The following is a 20,550-nucleotide window of genomic DNA, read 5'->3' as shown; positions in this document are numbered from 1 at the left end:
CCAAATAATGGGCATGCTCTCAATTTCCAATTCCTTGCCACCACAAAAACAGCTGCTATAAATATTTTTATACATATAGATTCTTTATCTTTTCTTGTTATTCCTTTGGAATTCAGAGCTCATAGTGATATTGCTAGGTCAAATGATATGCACACTTTTATAGCCTTTTAGGTATATTTCCAAATCACTCTCCAGAATGGTTGGATTAGTTCACAATACAAACAGTGCATTAACATCCCAATTTTTCCACATCCCCTCTGACATTTATCATTTTCCTTTTTCTGGAAAAATTTGTCATTTTCCTTTTTTTTTCTGACATGGTATCTGAGTTGTTTTAAATTTACATTTATCTAATCAATAGTGATTTAAAATTTTATAAAATTATTAAAAGATTTGATTTTTTCTTCTGAAAACTGCTTATTCATATCCTCTCATGATTTATCAATTTGGGGAATGACTTGTATTCTTATGAATTAGATTTGGTTCTCTAAGTATTTGAGAAATGAGACCATTTTTCAGAGAAAATAAACTTGCTTTAAATTTTGTTCCCAGTTTCCTACTTTCCTTTTAATTTTGGCTGCATTGGTTTTGTTGGTGCAAAATCTTTTTAATTTAATGTAATTAAAATGATATATTTAAATTTCCTGCAATCCCTCATCTCTTGTTTTGTCATAAACTCTTTTCTTATTCATAGATCTGACAGGTGGAAGTTTTCCATACTCCCATAATTTGTTTATGATATCACCCTTCATTTCTAAATCATGGGCCCATTTTAATCTTACATAGTATACCTGATATACCATAAGAGATATTGATTTATGCCTAGTTTCTTCCAAATTTCTTAATGATTTTCCAAGAAATTTTTGCCAAATAGTTCTTGTCCGAAAATATTGGATTATTGAGTTTGTTAAGCAGTAGATTACCATGGTCATTTATTGCTTTGCATTATCTGCCTGATCTATTCTATTTATCTACCATGCTATTTCTTAGATAGTACCAGATTGTTTTATTGATTACCACTTTGTAATTCGACTTGAGAAATGGTACTTACTTCTAGGCCACCTTCCTTTATATTTTTTTAATCTATTCTCTTGATATTCTTCACCTGTTTTTTTAACCAGATGAATTTTAGTATCTTTTGTAGTTCTCTGAAATAATTTTTTAGTAATTTACTTGGTATAGCACTGAATAAATTAATTGTCATTTTTATTATATTGGCTTAGTCTATGAACATGCAACTAATATTTCTCCAGTTATTTAGATCTACTTTATTTTTGTGGAAACCATTTTATAATTGTGTTCATAGAGTTGTTGAATTTGTCTTAGCAGATAGATTCCCAGATATTTTATACTGGAATTTTAAATGCAATTTATCTGTCTCTTCCTATTAGTCATTGTCGTATAGAAATACTGATCATTTATGTGGGTTTATTTTATTTCCTGCAACTTTATTGAAACTGTTAAATTACTTCAACTAGTTTTTAAGTTAATTCTCTATAATTCTCTAAATATACCATTATATCATCTTCCAGGAATGATAGGTTTTTTTTTTCCCTTGTTGCTTATTCCACCACCTTCTCTTTCTTTTTCTTGTCTTATTTCTATAGCTAGCATTTATAGTACAATAGTGAATAATAATGTCAATAATGGGTATCCTTGCTTGACCCCTAATCTTAATGGAAAAGCTTCTGGCTTATCCCCATTACAGATAATACTTGCTGATCATTTTACATAGATAGTACTTGTCGTTTTGAGGAAAACTCTATTTATTCCTATGCTTTCTATATATTATATATTTCTACAAATTATACATATATTTCTATAATAGGAATGAATTGTATTTTGTCAAAAGCTTTTTCTGCATTCATTGAGATGACCGTATGGTTTTTGTTGTTTTGTTATTGATATGCCAATTATATCAATAGTTTTCTTAATATTGAGTCAGCACTAAATTACTATCATGAATCACACCAGATCATAGTGATATACTACTATAATCTCCTTGCTAGTATTTAAAATTTTTGTTTCAGTATCAGGGAAATGGGTTTATAGTTTATTTTCTCTGTTTTGTCAGCACCATATTTGTTTCATAGAAAGAATTTGATAGGACTGTTTCTTCAATATATAGTATTGAAATTAATTGTTCTTTAAATGTTCGGTAGCATTTTTTGGGTAATGAATCTGTCCTAAGAATTTTGTTCTTAAGGAGACATTGATAGTTTGTTTAATTTCTTTTCTTTTAAGGTACAGTTATTTGAATATTCTATTTCCTCTTCAGTTAATCTTGGTAATTCATATTTTTATAAATATTCATTAATTTTACCTAAATTATTAGAGTTATTGGCATGTAATTAAGCAAAATATCTCCTAATAATTGCTTTAATTTCATCTTCATCTGTGGTGAATACATCATTTTTTTTATCCTGGTAATTTGATTTTCTTCTTTCTTGTTTTAAATAAAATTAACTATTGTTTTTTATCTATTTAATTGATTATTTCCCATAAAACCAGCTCTTAGTTTTATTTATTAATTCAATGATTTCCTGATGCTTATTTTATTAATTTTTCCTTTGATTTTCAAGATTTCCAATTTAGTATTTAATTGAAGATTTTTAATTTTTTCTTTTTTTCTAGTTTTTTTAATTGCATACCAATTCATTTATCTGCTCTTTTTCTATTTTATTGAGTGTTTAGGTATATAAATTTTCTCCTAAGTACTGTTTTGCCTGCTGCATCCCATAAAATTTGGTATGTTGTCTCATTGTTATCAAGAAATGTCTTTACTCAAAATATTTGTTTCTATGATTTAATATTTTATCCATTCACTTTTAAGGAGCGATTATTTAGTTTCCAATTAATTTTTAATCTTTGTTTCCATGGCCCTTTATTGAATATAATTATTTATAACATTATGTTCTGAAAAGGTTGCACTTAATATTTCTGCTTTTTTGCATTTGGCTTAACGTTTTTATGCCTTAATACATGGCCAATTTTTGTGAAGGTGCCATTTACTGCTCCTTTCTATTTCATTCATTTTCTCCAAAAGTCTATAATATCTAACTTTTCTAAAATATATTAATCTCCTTAGCTTCTTGTTTATTTTATGAATATATTTATCTAGTTATGAGAGGAGGAAGTTGGGAACTCCAAAAAGTATAGTTTTATATCTCTTCCTGTAAACTCAGTTAACTTCTCTTTTAATAATTTAGATACTATGCCATTTGGTCCATATAGTTTAGTATTGACATTACTTCATTATCTGTGATATCTTTTAGTAAAATTTAACTTTCATGCTTATCTCTTTTAATTAGGTCTGGTTTTGCTTTCACTTTGTCTGAGATCATGATTGCTACCCCTACATTTTTTTTAAACTCAGTCAAAGTATAATAGATTCTGCTTCAGTGCTTTAGTTTTTAACTGTGTGTGTGTGTGTGTGTGTGTGTGTGTGTGTCTATTTCAAATGTGTCAGAGTCTGAAGGTCTTTAAAAATTAAACAAACTTTATCCTATAGTGAGTCTCTAGAGTTTATTGAAACAGAATTCTGATTTTTAGTCCATTTTGCTATCTACTTTCGCTTTTATGGATGATTTCATCCCATTCACATTCCAAGTTATGACTACTAATTGTGTATTACCTTCTATTCTATTTTCCCTATTTATCCTTTCTTTTTTGATCCTGTCCCTCAAGTATTTTTTTTGTTTCTCTTCCTTCTATCTCCTATTATCTCTTTCCCCTCCTTCTTCCCTGTAGAGTAAAATAGATTCCTATATCCAATTGCATTTGTATATTATTCTTGCTTTGAAGTTCAAGCATTGCCCTGTATCCCACACCCATTCCTCTCTACTGTAAAAATTTCATCCTTTCATACTTCTTCTCTGTGAATAATTTTTCCTATTCTTCTTCCTCCTTCTTTCAGTGTATCCTTCTTTCTTAATCCCTTAATTTTATTTTTGTAAATCATCCCATCGTAGTCAACTCACCCTCATTCCCTCTATGTATATTTCTTCTGCCATAATAATGAAAACATTCTCAGAAATTACAATTATCATCTTCCCATATAGAATTGAAAACAGTTCAACCTTATCAACTGCCTTATGATTTCTCTTTCCTAGTTGTCTTTTTATGTTTCTCTTGAGTTTATATTTAAATGTCAACTTTTTCTATTCAGCTCTGGTCTTTTCATCAGCAATACTTGAAAGTTCTCTATTTCATTAAATATCCATTTTCCCTCTGAAAGATTCTACTCAGTTTTGCTTGGTAAATTATTCTTGGTTGTAATCCTAGCTACTTTGCCTTCTAGAATATAAAATTCTAAATCCTCTAATCTTTTATTTTGGAAGTTACTAAATATTTTGTAATCTTGACTGTAATTCCATGATACGTGGATTACTTCTTTCCTGGCTGCTTGCAATATTTTGTCCTTGGCCTGGAGGGCTTGGGAATTTGGCTATAATATTCCTGAGAGTTTTCATTTGGGGGGTGGGTCTCATGAGGAGACTGGTGGATTATTAAGTTTCTATTTTACACACTGGTTCTAGACAAGTGTGTATAACCACCCTCCAGGCCCATTCAAGCAGTCTAATTGTATTTGTTATTGCTCCTCTGAGTGGTTATATTCATGAATTGAGTATCAAATTCTGATTACTGCCCTTTAGAGGTTTTTGTTGACCACATACCTCAGAAGAACTAAAAGGTTGGATACCTCTGTTCTAGGACATCAGGACAGTTTTCATTTTTAATTTCTTGAAATATGATGTCTATGCTCTACTTTTCATCATGGCTGTCACACAGCCCAATAATTTTTAAATTATGTCTGCTGCATCTGTCTTCTAGGTCAGCTTTTTTTAATGCAATATTACACATTTTCTATTTTTTCATTCTTTTGATTTTGCTTGATTCTTTCTTTCTTTCTTCCTTCCTTCCTTTCTTCCTTTCTTTCTTTCTCTCTCTCTCTCTCTTTCTTTCTTTGCAAGGCAATTGGGTTAAGTGCCTTACCCAAGGTCACACAGTTTATTATTAAGGTCCAGAGCTAGTCGACCCAGCTGCCCCATGTTTGATTGTTTCTTGAAGTCTCATGGAGTCATTAGCCTCCACTTATCCAATTCTAATTACTAAGGAATTATTTTCCTCAGTAGATTTCTGAACCTCTTTTTTTCATTTGGCAATTCTGATTTTTAAAGAGTTCTCTTTTCTTCAGTGGATTTTTGTGCCTGCTTTGCTATTTGACCAATTCTGTTTTTAAGGTCAATTCCATTTTTTTTTTCAGTACTTTTGTACCTCTCCTAAACTGCTGACTCTCTTTTCATAATTTTCTTTTGTATCTCATTTATTTTCTTAGTTCTCTCTCTCTCTCTCTCTCTCTCTCTCTCTCTCTCTCTCTCTCTCTCTCTCTCTCCCTCTCCCTCCCTCCCTCCTTAAAATTGCTTTTTGAACTTGTGTTCAGTTCACATTTTTCTTTAGATGATTGGTAGTTATTTTTACTTTGTTGTGTTTTTCTGACTTAATCTGCCTTTCACTATAGTAAGATTTTATATTGTGGTTTGCTCATTTTCCAGTCTAATCTTTGACTTTTTATGTTAAAATTTGCTTCTACACCCCCCCCCCCCCCAGGGTGAAGGGAAATACTGTCTCAAGCTTCTTGGTTTGGGGGGAGGGGTTGCTACTTTTGATGCTTCCAAGGCAGTATGATCTAAAAAATCCTGGCCTGTGCTCTTGTCTTTACCAGAGAGGGACCTTGTTTTCCTGTAGCCACAAATACTAGCACTCTTCTTGACCTTGAAACTGTGCCCTGTTTCCACAGGTGATAATGGTCTTCTTCACCCTGGACTGACTCAGACAGAACTGCTTATTTGCAACTCAACAGGGTCCTGAAGCAATGCCAGCAAAGGATCCCCTGGAATCTCTTTCTGACCATTTGTGGGGTAGGATAAGGAAAGGCTTTATGTAGAAGATGGTATTTAAGATGGCTTTTAAAGGAAAAGAGGACTTGTGAGACAGAAGTAAGTAGTATACAGCCAATACAAAGGCACAGAGATGGGAAATCAAAATATCCTATTGGAGGAGCAGAGAAAAGGCCAGTTTATCTGAAACAGAGAGAACAAAAGAAATTCTTAGGTTAGTAATATCAGAGTCTGAAGAACTTTAAAAACTAAACAAAAGAGTTTTTATTTATTGGAGTAGTAAGTCACTAGAGTTGATTGAATAAGGATGTGATACAATTAGATTCATGCTTAAGGAAAAGCCCTTGAAAAGAGTGAGGAGAAACTTAAGTCAGAGAGATCAGTGTGGAGTCTGTTGCAATAATATATATGTAAGAGGCAGCTAGGTAATACAGTGGATAGAGCACCATCCCTGGAGTAAGGAGGACCTGAGTTCAAATCCAGACTCAGATACTTACTAGCTGTGTGACCATGGGCAAGTCACTTAATCCTAATTGCCTCCAATATTAATAATTATGTATAGGTGAAAGGTAATGATGGCCTCCATTAATGTGGTAGCTGTGTAAGTAAAGAAAAGGGCATGAATGTGAGAGGTGATGTAGAGTAAAAACAACATGATTTGTCATCTGATTAGATATGTGGATTAAGAGAAAGGGAGTCAGGTATAAAGCTGAGGTTATGAACCTGCCAAACCTGGAAAAATGGATGTGCCTGCAACAAATAGAGGAAGTTTGGAAGAGGGGTGAGTTTATAAGGAAAGATAACAAGTTCTGTTTTGGACACATTAAATTTGAGATAGCTTCTGTAAATTCAGTTTGAAAAATCCAGTTGGCAATTTATCGTGTGGGACTGATTGTGATTCAGGCTCTCTCAAGAGAGAGACAAGAACTGAATATATAAATCTGAGAATTATTTGCATAAAAATTATAGCTAAATCCTTGGAAACTGATAACCTCATAAAAAGAGCGAGAACAGTGAACAGGCCAGAGCTTTGGGAAGCATCCATAGTTAGGGGATGTGCTATAGGGTAATGAGCCATCCAAAGAGATGCCCTAGTCATACTGAGATGAAGAGAACCAGTAAAAAGTATTGTCAGTGAAGCCCAGAGCAGTGAGAGGAGACTATCCTGGAGAAGAGAGGTTAGCAGCATCAAATACATCAGACAGATGAGAACTGAGAAAAGACTTAACTAAATTGATCATTGGATCACTTGTAGTAAGAGATGTTTACTTGAGTGAGGAAATTAGATGTGAGATTAAGGCTTAAGTGAGAGGACTAGAAGGAGGCAGTGGATGTAGACAGCTTTTTTCTATAAATTGAGATAAGAGATAGGACACAGTCTGTTGCAGGGATGCTTTTCAATGTCAGAAACTGCTGTTTAAAGCCATCAATCAACAAGGGAAAGCTTTTTCAAGGGCCTCTGCCAAGTAGAACAGTCACCCATACTCATCACCTGGTCATAATCAAAAAATTATGGAGCTGAAAACTCTTTGTAGGTTTTAGTAACTATTCTAGGATATTTGTAAAGATTACATCACTATTCAACCTCTTATGATGACCCAAAAGCAGTTAGAAAAAAAAATAAAAATCTGGCTTGAACCTTCTGATAGAATTTGGAGATTTTTGAGATAAAAAATGTGAACATGCCTTTGATTAATTGCTTAGTATTGAAAAAAAAACAACCTTTTGTTTTTGGCTCCCTGGAGTCATTCTAGAGAGCTTGATATCAAAAAAAATAAGAGCCCTTGGAAGCCTAGTTCATTTGTTAGTAGAAGATTCAAAGTGAAATTAGTTATTCCATCAACAAATGGAATTCTTAGCTTTGAAGTGAACTGCCACTAATAAATTCTTATATAATTGTTCTGGGGTTTTTTGAGTCACATTCGCATTTTAATGTTCAGAAAATCATTTTATATGAGTAAATTATTTCTTTTTGACATTTGAGAAAACAGACGTGCTATCCATCCCATTTAAGAAGTGAACATGGCCCAGTACTAAAGGGTTTTGAAACAATGTCGCTTCTTTGTTTATAACACATTTCAATTTATTCCCTTGACATGGTTTGCTTTACTGCCATTTTCTTCAGGAAACCAATGAGTTAAAGGATAAGGAAGGCAAATATATGCCAAAATTGAATAAAATGAGGGTACCAGTTTGTTGCATAGTGAGTTTATGTTATAAACTCAGCTTAATTAACATTGTAAAAAGGAATACTAAAGAAAAAATAAAATTTAACCACATATTTGAGATTCTTTTTCTAGTCTCCTTTGTATAGGGAATGAGCATATTTGTTGACAAGTTAAAAAATTTAAATCCCTCCAAAAGAACCCACTACCCCATTATGAGAAATTTGAGTTGTCTTAAAAAAATGAACCAATATATTAGAAAATGCATCAACTAAGATCCATTTAAAAAATTGACATGCTAAAACTGTTATGAATTTTAAAAAAAACCTTCAAGAGGGTGATATTAATTCTACTTATATGGTTTTCCATTAATCATCTTCCTAAATAGAATACTTAAAAACAACTCACAAAAAATTATAATAATTTGATGGAATAGATGGCCAAATATGTTCACTGATGCATTCCTTAGACTTTGCTTACTTAAAAATAAGGTTTTAGGGGTGGCTAGGTGGCACAGTGGATAGAGCACTGGTCCTGGAGTCAGGAGTCCCTGAGTTCAAATCCTACCTCAGACAATAATTACCTAACTGTGTGGCCTTGGGCAAGTCACTTAACCCCAATGCTTTGCAAAAACTAAAAAAAAAAAAAAAGATTTTATTTTTGAATGCTAAACATTCCTTTCTTCCATTACATTGCATTAATATAAAAAATATAATTGTATATATAGCTGTGTTGTTCATATTATTTCTTCATTTTCTAGCTAGATAAAATTTTGAGGTCCACAGACCTATAAATATCAGTCTCACATTTTAGGCAAGTTAAAAATTTTTAAATTGATCATAGTTGATGCATTTTATAATATATTGGTTCATTTTCTTTCAGACAACTCAAATTTATCATAGTGGGGTGGTAGGGGATCTTTAGAGGGGATTTAAATTTTTTAACTTGATATCAACAAATATGATCATTTCACAATCAAAGAACAGAAAAAGAATCTCAAATTTGTAAAGTTTTAACACCATAATTTGAATATCATACTGCTTATCTATATGTATGTGTCTCTGAACTTCCCCCTATTTTCTTTTGCTTGCTTTTTAAATATTTCGTAGAGCTCTTTTTGGGGGGCATCACTATTGCTATCTGTGCTTCTCTGTATAACTCTAGCTTTCCTCCCCATTTAAAAAAATGCATATTCAAGCAAAACAGATAAACACATTGGTCCTGTCAGAAAAATATTTGTCTTATTCTGTTTTTATAGCCTATTACTTCTATGTCATGAGTTAGAAGTGTTGATTCATCATTAGTCTTCTGGGGGTGACTAGGTGGTGCAAAGAATAGAGAACTGGCCCTGGAGTCAGGAGTACCTGAGTTCAAAAAGGCCTCAGATACTTAATAATTACCTAGCTGTATAGCCTTGGGCAAGCCACTTAACCCCATTTGCTTTGCAAAAGCCTAAAAACAAAAACAAACAAACAAAAAACATCATCAGCCCTCTGGAATACTTTCACTGATCAGAATTTCTAAGTTTTCCAAGTTTTCCTGTGTTGTATAAATTGTTTTCTTGGTTCTACTATATCAGTTCATTACAAATCTTCCTAATTTTGTCTAAATTCATCCCTTTCATTGTTTATTATGGCATTATATTCAGATACTGTAATTTGCTCAGTCATTTTCCAATGGATAGACACCCACTTTGTTTGCACTTCTTTTATATTTATATCTCTAAGACTTAGCACAGTATTTGACATTCAGTAAACGTAATATATGCTTTTTTGTCCATTTTCACTTATTGTTTCTTTGCAATAACCAAAAAGCACTGCTATAAATACTTATATATGGAAGAGTCTTTTGCCCCTTTTTATTTATTTTTTTATGACTTTGGAGTAGTGACCTCAGAGTGATGTAATTGGATCTAACAGTAAAAAATTTAGTGACTTTTGGAATGTAATTCCAAATTGCCTTTTAGAATGATTGACTCAATTCACAAGATACCAACAGAACATTAGTGTGCCTATCTTTCCATAGTTTCCTTCAATAGTTAACATTTTCCTTTTTTGTCACCTTCACCAATTTGATGAGTATACAATGTGTTCTCAAAAGTGTTATAATTTGGGCTGCTCTGATTATTAGTGATTTAGAACTTTTTAAAATATACTTGTTGACAGTTGCATTGTTTTCTGTTGATAATGGCCTATTCATATCCTTCAGTTAACCTAGATGGGAATGACTCTTGAATCATCTCCTTATATATTTTTCTCAGAGAAGTTTGTTGCAAATATTTTCCCAGTTAACTGTTTCCCTTATAATTTTAACACGTATGCTATTATCTTTGTAAAAATGTTTTAATTTTTTGTAACTAAAATTTTCCATTTCCTAGGATTCAAGTTTTGCTTATGATATAATAATAATGATGATGATGATAAGTAGCATGACTAGGAGCTGCCACATAGAGTAACTAGCCTAGAATCAGGAAGACCAGAATTCAAATGCTGCCTCAGATACTGTTTAGCTGTATGACTCTAGAAAAGTCACTTAACTTCTGTTTGACTCCATTTCTTCATCTGTAAAATAGAGATAATAGCACCATTATCAGATGAGATAATAATTGTAAAGCATTTAGCATATTAAGTGCTAAATAAATGTCAGTTAATATTATCATTAATAATATCCATAGTGCTCTAAGATTTACAAAGCACTTTGCATTCCTTATCACCTCTTTGAGATAGGAGCTATTACTATCCTCATTTTATACATGGGGAAGTGGAGGTTGAAGAGAAAGTGACTCTGAGTCATACAAGTAGTCATAACTCAGTTCTTCTGACTATAAATCTAACATTTGATTCATTACATCACTTCATTGCCTTTAGGGATCTTTTACACACAGGTCATATGTCCGTTTGGAGCTTATTGTTCAATTTTCAAGCTATTCCAATTTTGATAATTAGTGCTTTATTGCATAATTTAAGGTCTGGCACTGTGCCCCTCTTTTTCATATTTTTTCAGGATGTCTCTTGAGCAACTTGATGCTTTATTTCTCCAATATTCTGGTATTATTATTTCTAGCTCTTTAGTGAAAGCCGTTGGTAGTTTGATTGTTATGGCACGGAAGAAGTAATTTATTTAGGTAGTATTGTAATTTTTTTTATTATACTGGCATGGCTCAACTATGAATAATCTCCCCAATAATTAGATCTACCTCTCTTTCTGTAAAAAGAAAATATTTTGTAGTTTTATTTATATAATTATGTGTCTTGTTAGGAATATCTTCAAATATTTTATACAATTTGTATTTATTTTAAATGGAATTTTCCTTCCCTTCTGTTGGGTGGATTCTTTGTATGAGATTACTTGATATTCTGATACTATACTTAAATTATAAATTGTTTCAATTGATATTTGAGTTGATCTCTAGGATTATATAAGTAAATGGTGTCATCTTCCAAAAGCAATAATTTTATTTCTTCTTTGCCTATGTTTATTCCTCAATTTATTTTTCTTGTATTATTGCTATAGCTGGGAATTCTAGAACTATACCAAATAATAACAGTGGCAGTGGACATTCTGGTGCTCAGTTTCAAGCTTGATCAGACAATAATTTCCTGATATATTTTGACAAGTATTAAACTGGATGTTATACATGCCCATAAAAGGGATGGAGATGATGTTCTATGATCATGAATCTGAGCAGCTCATTCCAAAAAAGTGCAGCCAAAACAAGGGAACCTACCTTGGAAAGTTTTTATACCCTCCTTGGTGCTATTGTCATGGATAATTGGTGGCAAATGAAGTTGAAAGATGAAGGGAGATGAAAACTGATACAAACCAAGAGATGTGAAAATTATACTCTGTTTCAAAGGCTTTCTTTCCAAAGTTAAGTTAAATGGCAAAAGATGGTGTTGTTCAGTGAGCTGCTTTATCAGACTATAATCTAATAATAGAGCCCAGAGGCTGTTTTTGAGGTTATCCAAAATCTATTATCTTATGACCTTTATGCTATAGCTAAGAGAGAACTCTGCAGTCAAAACGGAGAAGATTCTACCAGTCTTAAGATGGCAAAAAATGTATTTAAGAAATGTGAGACTTATGCTACTTTATGTACAAACAAAACTGCTCCTATATTAGAATTTAGGTAAATACTTGATCTTTTATTAGAATTTAAACAAACACTTGTAAAAGACTATGAAACTTTTCCAACTCTACTTTACAAAGGGTAACTTACATAGTACTTTTATTTCCTACTCTAGAGTTGACTCTAAAGATTTTATTTGAGTTTTACAATTTTTCCCCTGATCTTACTTCTGTCCCCCACCCCCCACAGAAGGCAATTTTCCAATCTTTACATTGTTTCCATGGTATACATTGATCCAAATTGAATGTGATGAGAGAGAAATCATATCCTTAAGGAAGAAACATAAAGTACAAGAGCAAGATCAGACAACAAGATAGCAGGTTTTTTTCCCTAAATTAAAGTTAATAGTCCTTGGTCTTTGTTCAAACTCCACAGTTCTTTCTCTGGATATAGATGGTATTCTCCATTGCAGACAGCCCAAAATTGTCCCTGATTTTTGCACTGATGGAATGAGCGAGTCCTTCAAGGTTGAACATCACCCCCATGTTGCTGTTAGGGTGTACAGTGTTTTTCAGCATCAGTTCATGCAAATCCCTCCAGGCTTCCCTGAATTCCCATCCCTCCTGGTTTCTAATAGAACAATAGTGTCCCATGACATACATATACCACAGTTTGCTAAGCTATTCCCCAATTGAAGGACATTTACTTGATTTCCAATTCTTTGCCACCATAAACAGGGCTACTATGAATATTTTTGTACAAGTGATGTTGTTACCCTTTTTCATCATCTCTTAGGGTATAGATCCAGTAATGGTATTGCTGGATCAAAGGGTATGCACATTTTGGTTGCCCTTTGAGCAGAGTTGACTCTAAAATGAATGTGACCTCAGTCTCTCAACAAGGGACCTGAACTACTTTTCTATTTTACATCGTGCTTGGGACCATCAACAAAAGAGAATTTAGCAAGGATGAATAAAGACCATGATTCTGTAAGAAAAATGGAGGAAGGCTAATATTCAGAATGAGTTGAGGCTTAAGAAAATTGCTAAAAGACACAAAAAGGGTTCTAAATTACTAAGTTTGGAGCAAGAACAAGGGATGAATAAGGGTCTGGCCTGTGGTCCCTTCTCTCTAGAGGCTTCAAGGGAGCCCTGACTCAGTTCTACCCAGTACATTCTGTGGCCTCTGTCTTCCCCTGGGTCCATCCTATGTGCTCTGGAAGCTGTCCTTGGATCAAACAGACCTCAAATTGCCAACTCCTGACTCTGGTCTAGACTTCTCTGGGCCATATCTTTTCCTGCTGTGAGATGGCCCGTCAGAACTCAATATCTCCATCTACTGTGAGGTTGAATTTTAAGGGAGGACCCTGAGCAGTCTAATCACCTACCTCCCTAGACAAACCTCCCTTCAACCACTGATAGTTTCCTTGAACTCAGTTCCACATTGATTAGCATATTCCCACCCTATTACATTCTCCTTATTCCAACAATTTGAAAAACCTGTTTGCAATTGTGCCTTCACTACCCCCATTGCCTGCTCCTTTACCCCCAGTTTTCCTCATTCCTTCCCCCATCCCAAATATCTCATTCTGGATCTGCTCACTTTGGGCTTTCTGGAATGCCTGCTTCATATAGTTATATATACTTTGGAGAGTTAGGTGACATAGTGGACAGAGCACCAGACCTGAAGTCAAAAGGACCTGAGTTCAAACCCAGCCTAAGACACTTAACTACCTGTGTGATATTGGGCAAGTCATTTAATCCTGATTGCCTTTCATTCATGGTTATCTCCAGGCATCCTAATTCATATATGATCACTGGAACTAGATGGCTCCAGAAGAGAAAGTGAGACTGGTGACTTAGCATAGCATCCCACTTCATCAAAAACATTGATGCCATTCCATGAGAGCTCCCTCTTTTCACCTCCTCCTCACCAAAGATCACTGGTCTTCACTGTCCCTTCTCCTTGCCAAGTTGGCAACTTCTACATACCTTGATTCTATTTCATCTCATCTCTAACATTGTTTTCGCTAACATCCCTCCTCACTAATTTTCAATCTCATCCCTACCTGCCACCTATGTCCCCCAAAACAAAACAAACCAAAACAAATAACTTTACCAGACTACTGATGGTATAGACTATTGATAGCCTGTCTTCCAACCTCATTTTTCAACTTAAATTGCTCTCTTCAAAGTCTTAACTGCTATTTTTAATGGGCTTTTTCTTTTATTAACCCTCATATTTCTTAACCTCTCTACAGACTTGATAATGATTATCATCTTCTCCTGGATACTACTACTCTCTGGGTTTTCATTACACTACTTTCTCTTATTTCTTTTCAATATTTGTCTGACCACTCAGTGTCTTTTGCTGAATCTTTCTCCAGGTCATGCTTATCAAGTTTTAGTGTTTGCTATGGTCCTGTCCTAGACCCTTTTCTCTTATTTCTTTGTCTATCTCACTTGGTAAATATTTTTAGCTAATGATGATGATGATGATGCTAGCACATAGTATCTTTAAGATTACCTCATTTTATCCTCACACCAGTCCTAGGAGGTAGATACTGCTATAATCTCCATTTTTTAAGATATGAAATTGAGGCAAACAAATGAAGTAACTTGCCTAGAGTTAAATAGCTAATTAACATCTGAGACTATATTTGACACAGGTCTTCTCAACTCTAGATCTATCATGATTCACTGTACCTACTAACTGCCTCTGTAAAATTATCATCTCTGTGCAGGTGATTCTCATATTTGCTTATTCATCCCTATCCTTCTTCCTGACACTTGTCTCACATTACCAGCTACCTATTGGACATGTTAAACTGCCTGTCCTGTAGACATCTTAAAGGCAACATGTCCAAAAGTGAGGTCATAATCTTCTTCCCCTCCCCCCTTTTAAAACATCTCTTCAGGTCAAGGACACCATCATCCTCTTAGTTTCAGACATCATCCCTGATTCTTCATTCAAACCTCAAATATTCAACTTTTCATGATTTTTTAAAAAAGCAATGATAATTATCTATATATTTTTTATTTTGATGGATAGTTGAAAAAAGCATTTTTTATATATAAGGACTGAGAAATTTAAGTCTTAGTTCTGCCATTTACTACTTATATGATTTTGAGCAAGTCACTTAACCTCTCATGGTTAGGGACTATGTCTTAACTATCTCCTCCAGCATCTTGTATATGTAATAAATAGTTAATAAATGATTATTAAAGAATTTAATTATTAAAATTAAAACAATAGTTTTGCATACCACCATGCAATATTATTATGAGGAAAATATGAATTTGAATAAAATTTTATTAAATAATTTATTTCTTCTTTCCCTCAAATTTTTCTTAGTTTTTCTCTTTATATCATGAAAATTATTAATTTTAGAATTGCAGATTTTATAAGTCAGTGGTAAAAATAAAATGAATGATTGCTTATTGTTTAGTTAAAAGGAAATTCTTGGTATATAGACTAGTGTAATCCAAAAAGAATCAGAATTAGAATTGGAGGACCTGGGTTTGAGTCTTGGCTCTATTTTGTTTCTATTATTGTGCTGGGAAATTTAATTTAACCTTGAAAAGAATTAAATCAATCAGTTAATCCTTGTACCTTAGTTTTCTCATTGGTTAAATGAGTTCCTGTGGTAACTACCTTGCAAGGTTATTTCAAGAATCAAATATCCTCAATATTTGATATGGGAAGGACTTAGTGCTCCCAAATTGGTTATTAAACATAAATCATTTGTTATCATTATCTTCTGTTGAGGAGGAAGAGAATTACATTTTGAAAAGTATAATGTTGTTTCAATTAAAAAGTTAGCTGGCATAATTTCAAAGAGAAAAATATTAAAAATTATATATTATCACTTTTAATAATATGTTGAATTTTCTTTCTGGTTCTGTGTGTTCTCTTAGGTTGGTAGCAAGGGAGATGTGCCACAACGACATAAGGAAACAAACCCTAAAGCAAAAGGTAATTCATTTCAGCAAAATATTTTTGCCTGCGATGTCAAAGGAAATATGCTAAGTGGTATAGATATAAAAATGAGAAATTACAGAGTTCCTTTCCTCAAGGTGTTTACTGTCAAATGAACAGATAAGATTTGTAGACAAATAAGTAAACTGGGGTAGACTGAAATTAGGGTAAAGGAAAGTTCTAGCCAAAGTGTAATAATAAATACAAGGAAGGAAGAGAAATCACTTTTGAGAGAAGTGGTAAGGAAAGCCTTCCCATAGGCTTCATGGGGAAGCCTTCCTGGAAAAAATGGTATCTGAGTTAAGGCTTTGAAGGAAAAGAAGGATTTTTTTACCCAGTGGAGAGGTAGAAGGAATATATTCCAGCCTTGAGGAGAGAAGGAAGCTAACAAGTCATAGTTTAACTGGAATATAGAATTGTGAAGAGAAATAATCATGAAATAAGACTGAAAAGGCAGACTGGAGCTTGATTGTGGAGGTCCTTAAATTATACCAAACTATGAATTTTATATTCTATAGGCAAAAGAGAGTAAGAGAGTAGCATGATCAGATATGTGCAAAATGCATTACTTCAGTAAGTTGTACTGAGCTAGTCTATACTTCATACACATACTTGAGACTTAAATATTCAGTTCTCTGAATGAATATATTTCATTGTCTAATACTATTTGAAGTTGCATTGGAAGTCTATAACATGTATATATCTGAGAGACCCAAAAACTGATATATTACCATGGCTTATAGTTTTTGTTAGGCTTGTGACTAATCAAACATTTCCATTAATGTTTCAAAATTTTTGTTAAAAAGGATAAAAGGAATCAGAAGAGTTTTGCTGCTAAATAAAGAACTTATGTTTGATCTGTTACATATATCCCAAGCTTTCAATAGAGCACCCTTATCTAGGGACACTATATAAATGGAGAGTAAGCTTACCTGGTACAATTCAAAAAGGTAACTCTGGGTTATGTCTAACCACCAATCTTCATCATTATTCTCCTAATTCTGACACTCTCTGAAGTGAAGGAAGCAACCAGAATGACTTAGTGGGCATCCTAAAATACCCAGATCTGAACACTTCCATTCATCAATGATGATATCAGGGAAGGAAGCTTAGGATCAGAAGTGATGAGACCTAATGTGGACTGCTAAAACCTCAGTCAGTGTCACCCCTGGATTCACTGAACTACTCTAAGCACCATCTTTCTCACTACAAAGAATACACCCTGACTCCTATTTTCTTTCCTTTTTAAATGTCCTAATAGACTCTGGGGCAGTCATCTCCCTTTCCTTTTAGCTCTTTCCCCTACCTTCTGTAGGGAGTAGCTTAGGGAAATATCTCATGGACAATCACTAAGCTCCTTCCATACACTTACATGTTTATTATTGCTACTATACTAACACAAGAAGGGGCATTGGCTCTCCTCAGAGGATGTCCACACTTTCCTAATGCTTTGGGATAGAGAGGCTCACTCATTGGGGTGAGGGCCCTGAACATCTTAACCCAGAAGGCCATTCATTCACGGACAGCTAACATGGACACATCTCTGGTCAAGAGGTTTTGAAAAGACTAACTGGGAGGAAAAAGAAAAGACAAGGGAGGAAAGAAGAATGGAAATATCACTAAGCCTGGAGGTTCCTCTGATATACATCTCATTCTACCACAAATTGCATATATTGAGGCTTTTCTCCTCCCCTCCTGTACCGTAGGAATGCTAGTCTCTGGTAACAAGACCCAAGAATAAACCCTTTGATACCAAGAAGTTTCAAGCTGGAAGTCAGCTGAGAAAATTGGGGATTCCTGGACCAAAAAAGAAGGTTCAAACTAGGTTCTAAAACATGAGAAAAAGAGACAGGGAAAAAATTGTAGCCAGGGGCAAACTTCAGTTTTATTTATCAAGTTACTATGATGAAAGGTCACAAATAAAGAATTTTACAATATTCTTCTCTTTCTAAGCTGACTCCCCCTACCCCAAACATGAGTCACTTTAGCTTACAATGCCTTGTTGAGATCAGTTCTCCTTGGCAGATATGCATAGAGAGGCTATTTGCTGTAGAAAGTGGATATTGAGGGTGTTTAATACAATCACTTGGTTAACTTGTATATTTTTAAGTAAATTGACCTTTATTACAATTTAAATTTCATCTTATATATTTAATGCAATTTTGACTGAGGAATGAAATATTAAAAGATTGGGAAGTGATGGGGTGGGACTCAGAACATAAATCTGAATTGATCTGAACCTGAAATAAATGATCAGAACCTGAATGTAAGCATGAGGTAGTTATATTGTAGGAATATTTTGGGGCTTTCTTTTTTTTAATTTTAAATTTTAAAATTAATTTTGAGTTTTAGTTCAAACTCAAGTTATTTACATTCGCAGTGCTAGAATAGCTTGAAATGGTTTTTTCTTTATATTTTTGCATACTAATAACCATCAAAACATCTTTTTTATTGAAACTTTCTGAGCAGATAATTTTTTCTATCATTATAAATCATGTGTAAATTGTCATTGAGATGATAGTGTTATTAATACTCTTGAATTGATATGGCACTTGTCATTGAATTTTAGATAAAATAGCTGCCAACAGAGACAGAATTGCATTTTGTTACAACTGTGGACTAATTTGGAAATATCACAGCCAAGAGGAACACCATTTTACTTAGTATAATAATGAAAGATTATAAGCCGTATCTCCTTAGAAAACAGTGAGAAACAGTTTGATATTGATTAATTAATCCAATTACTCTTTTCAAAACCTCTTGACCAGAAATGTATCCATGCTAGTTGTCAATGAATGAATGGCCCTCTGGGTTAAGATATTCAGGACCCTCGCCCCAATGAGTGAGCCTCTCTATGCCAGGAGAGAAAAGCAAGTTTACAAAAAGCTTGTCAAAAATCCCAATCACAAGTGCAGCTAGGTGGCATAGTGGATAGAGCATCATCCTGGAGTCAGGAGGACCTGAGTTCAAATCCAGCCTCAGACACTTAATAATTGCCTAGCTGTGTGACCTTGGGCAAGTCACTTAATCCCATTGCCTTAAATAAATAAAATTTTAAAAAGTAAAATTAAAAAATCCCAATCATGCCCAGTTATTAAGGATAAAAAATGGAAGAAAGATTACAGATTAGAAATAGAGAAAACCTGTAAATATATTTTAATAGACAATTTTTCATCATAAGAGCTATCACACCTAGACATATTCTTAATATATACCAGTCTTATCTGAAGAAGTAAAATTAACACCAGAAAGCAAAAATAGGAAGATCAACTGGAACAGATCAGATATACAAGGCTTGGTCTGTGTTATAGTTGACACATATAGTTGGTATTGAGTGTTCTTAAGGCATCTAGAAGAGGATAGAATGCTAAAGACAGCAAAAATCTTGGAAATTGTTACCAAAAGCAAAATGAGAAAATACTAATAGCTACTTCATTTACCTACTTTTCTCATTCCTCCAAAGTTTTTTATGAAAATGGTATATACATCAAGAGAATATTCAATGAAAGAACAAAAAAGCAACAATCAGACATCGCCGAGTGATAATCTATAGTGGTCCATAATTGACTAAAAAATTTAGAGCATACAAAACCCCACTGTGTCTATCATTTGTTGATAATTTGACAACACTGTCTTCCATGTGTACTATAAAATAATACAACATTCTTTAAAAGAGCTCATAACATAATTTTGTTGATGACCATCTTATAATTAATATCAATTGAGTCATGAAACAAGTAAATGTGTTCTAAGTTATTCACAACATATTGAGAGATTCTCTACAGGTGTTGTGGTGTTCAAGATGTTTTGATTATGGATGATACTGGTCTCAAAACACTGCAGAACTCCCTAAAGGTATGTTTGTCAAAACCAAATGGATGAAGAATGTTGTTTGTACAGTTGGAATGACAAAGTAAAGACTTAGTTCTTCAGTATTTATATCTTGACAAACACTGCAAATAGACAATGAGTTGAACTTAGAGTTGAATAGGAGAAGGAAAGCAAATTACATTTCTTTAGGAAGTTGTGCATTGTTTATGATGATCCCAAGCCTTTCTCTGAAATAAAGGTCCATTTAATGTTCTTCTGGTGATGCTATATAGCTATGTCATGGTATATGCCAGTCTCTGAAGGATTAGAAGAGAAGGACGCCCAAAAGGAAATGGAAAAGTATATGTGGGTCTGAATAGACTGCAGCATACTACAAGTAAAAAGTTATACAAGATTAATGGTATAAAGGATATCATTAAAGATACATGACTAGAAAAAAGATAGCTGTCACATAGCAAGAGCCTGGGATAACCAATGGAAAATTCATATATTCCACTAGTAACCAAGTCTTTTTTTAAAGACCCCCCCTAGAATATTTGATCACAGAATCAAAAGGTAGAAGGACCTTCAACAACCATCTAGTCCAACCAAAATACAAAAATAATTC

The 20,550-nt window shown here is 33.5% G+C and overlaps 1 protein-coding gene across 7 annotated transcripts in view; it reads left to right on the top strand.

The window, feature by feature from the left end:
* The window catches only part of AGBL3 (AGBL carboxypeptidase 3), a 140,761-nt gene that overhangs the window by 78,655 nt on the left and 41,556 nt on the right, over positions 1-20,550 (top strand). For all 7 annotated transcript variants that reach the window (XM_074193637.1, XM_074193635.1, XM_074193634.1 and 4 more), the window contains one exon: positions 16,052-16,109. In XM_074193637.1, coding sequence (XP_074049738.1) covers positions 16,052-16,109 — 58 coding nt within the window. The remainder of the gene's footprint in view (positions 1-16,051; positions 16,110-20,550) is intronic.

Source organism: Macrotis lagotis, chromosome 7 (genome assembly GCF_037893015.1).
Source record: "Macrotis lagotis isolate mMagLag1 chromosome 7, bilby.v1.9.chrom.fasta, whole genome shotgun sequence".
Lineage (NCBI taxonomy): Eukaryota > Metazoa > Chordata > Mammalia > Peramelemorphia > Peramelidae > Macrotis > Macrotis lagotis.
The sequence above is the reverse complement of the archived record's forward strand: the minus strand, read 5'-3'. Positions and strand labels throughout refer to the sequence as shown.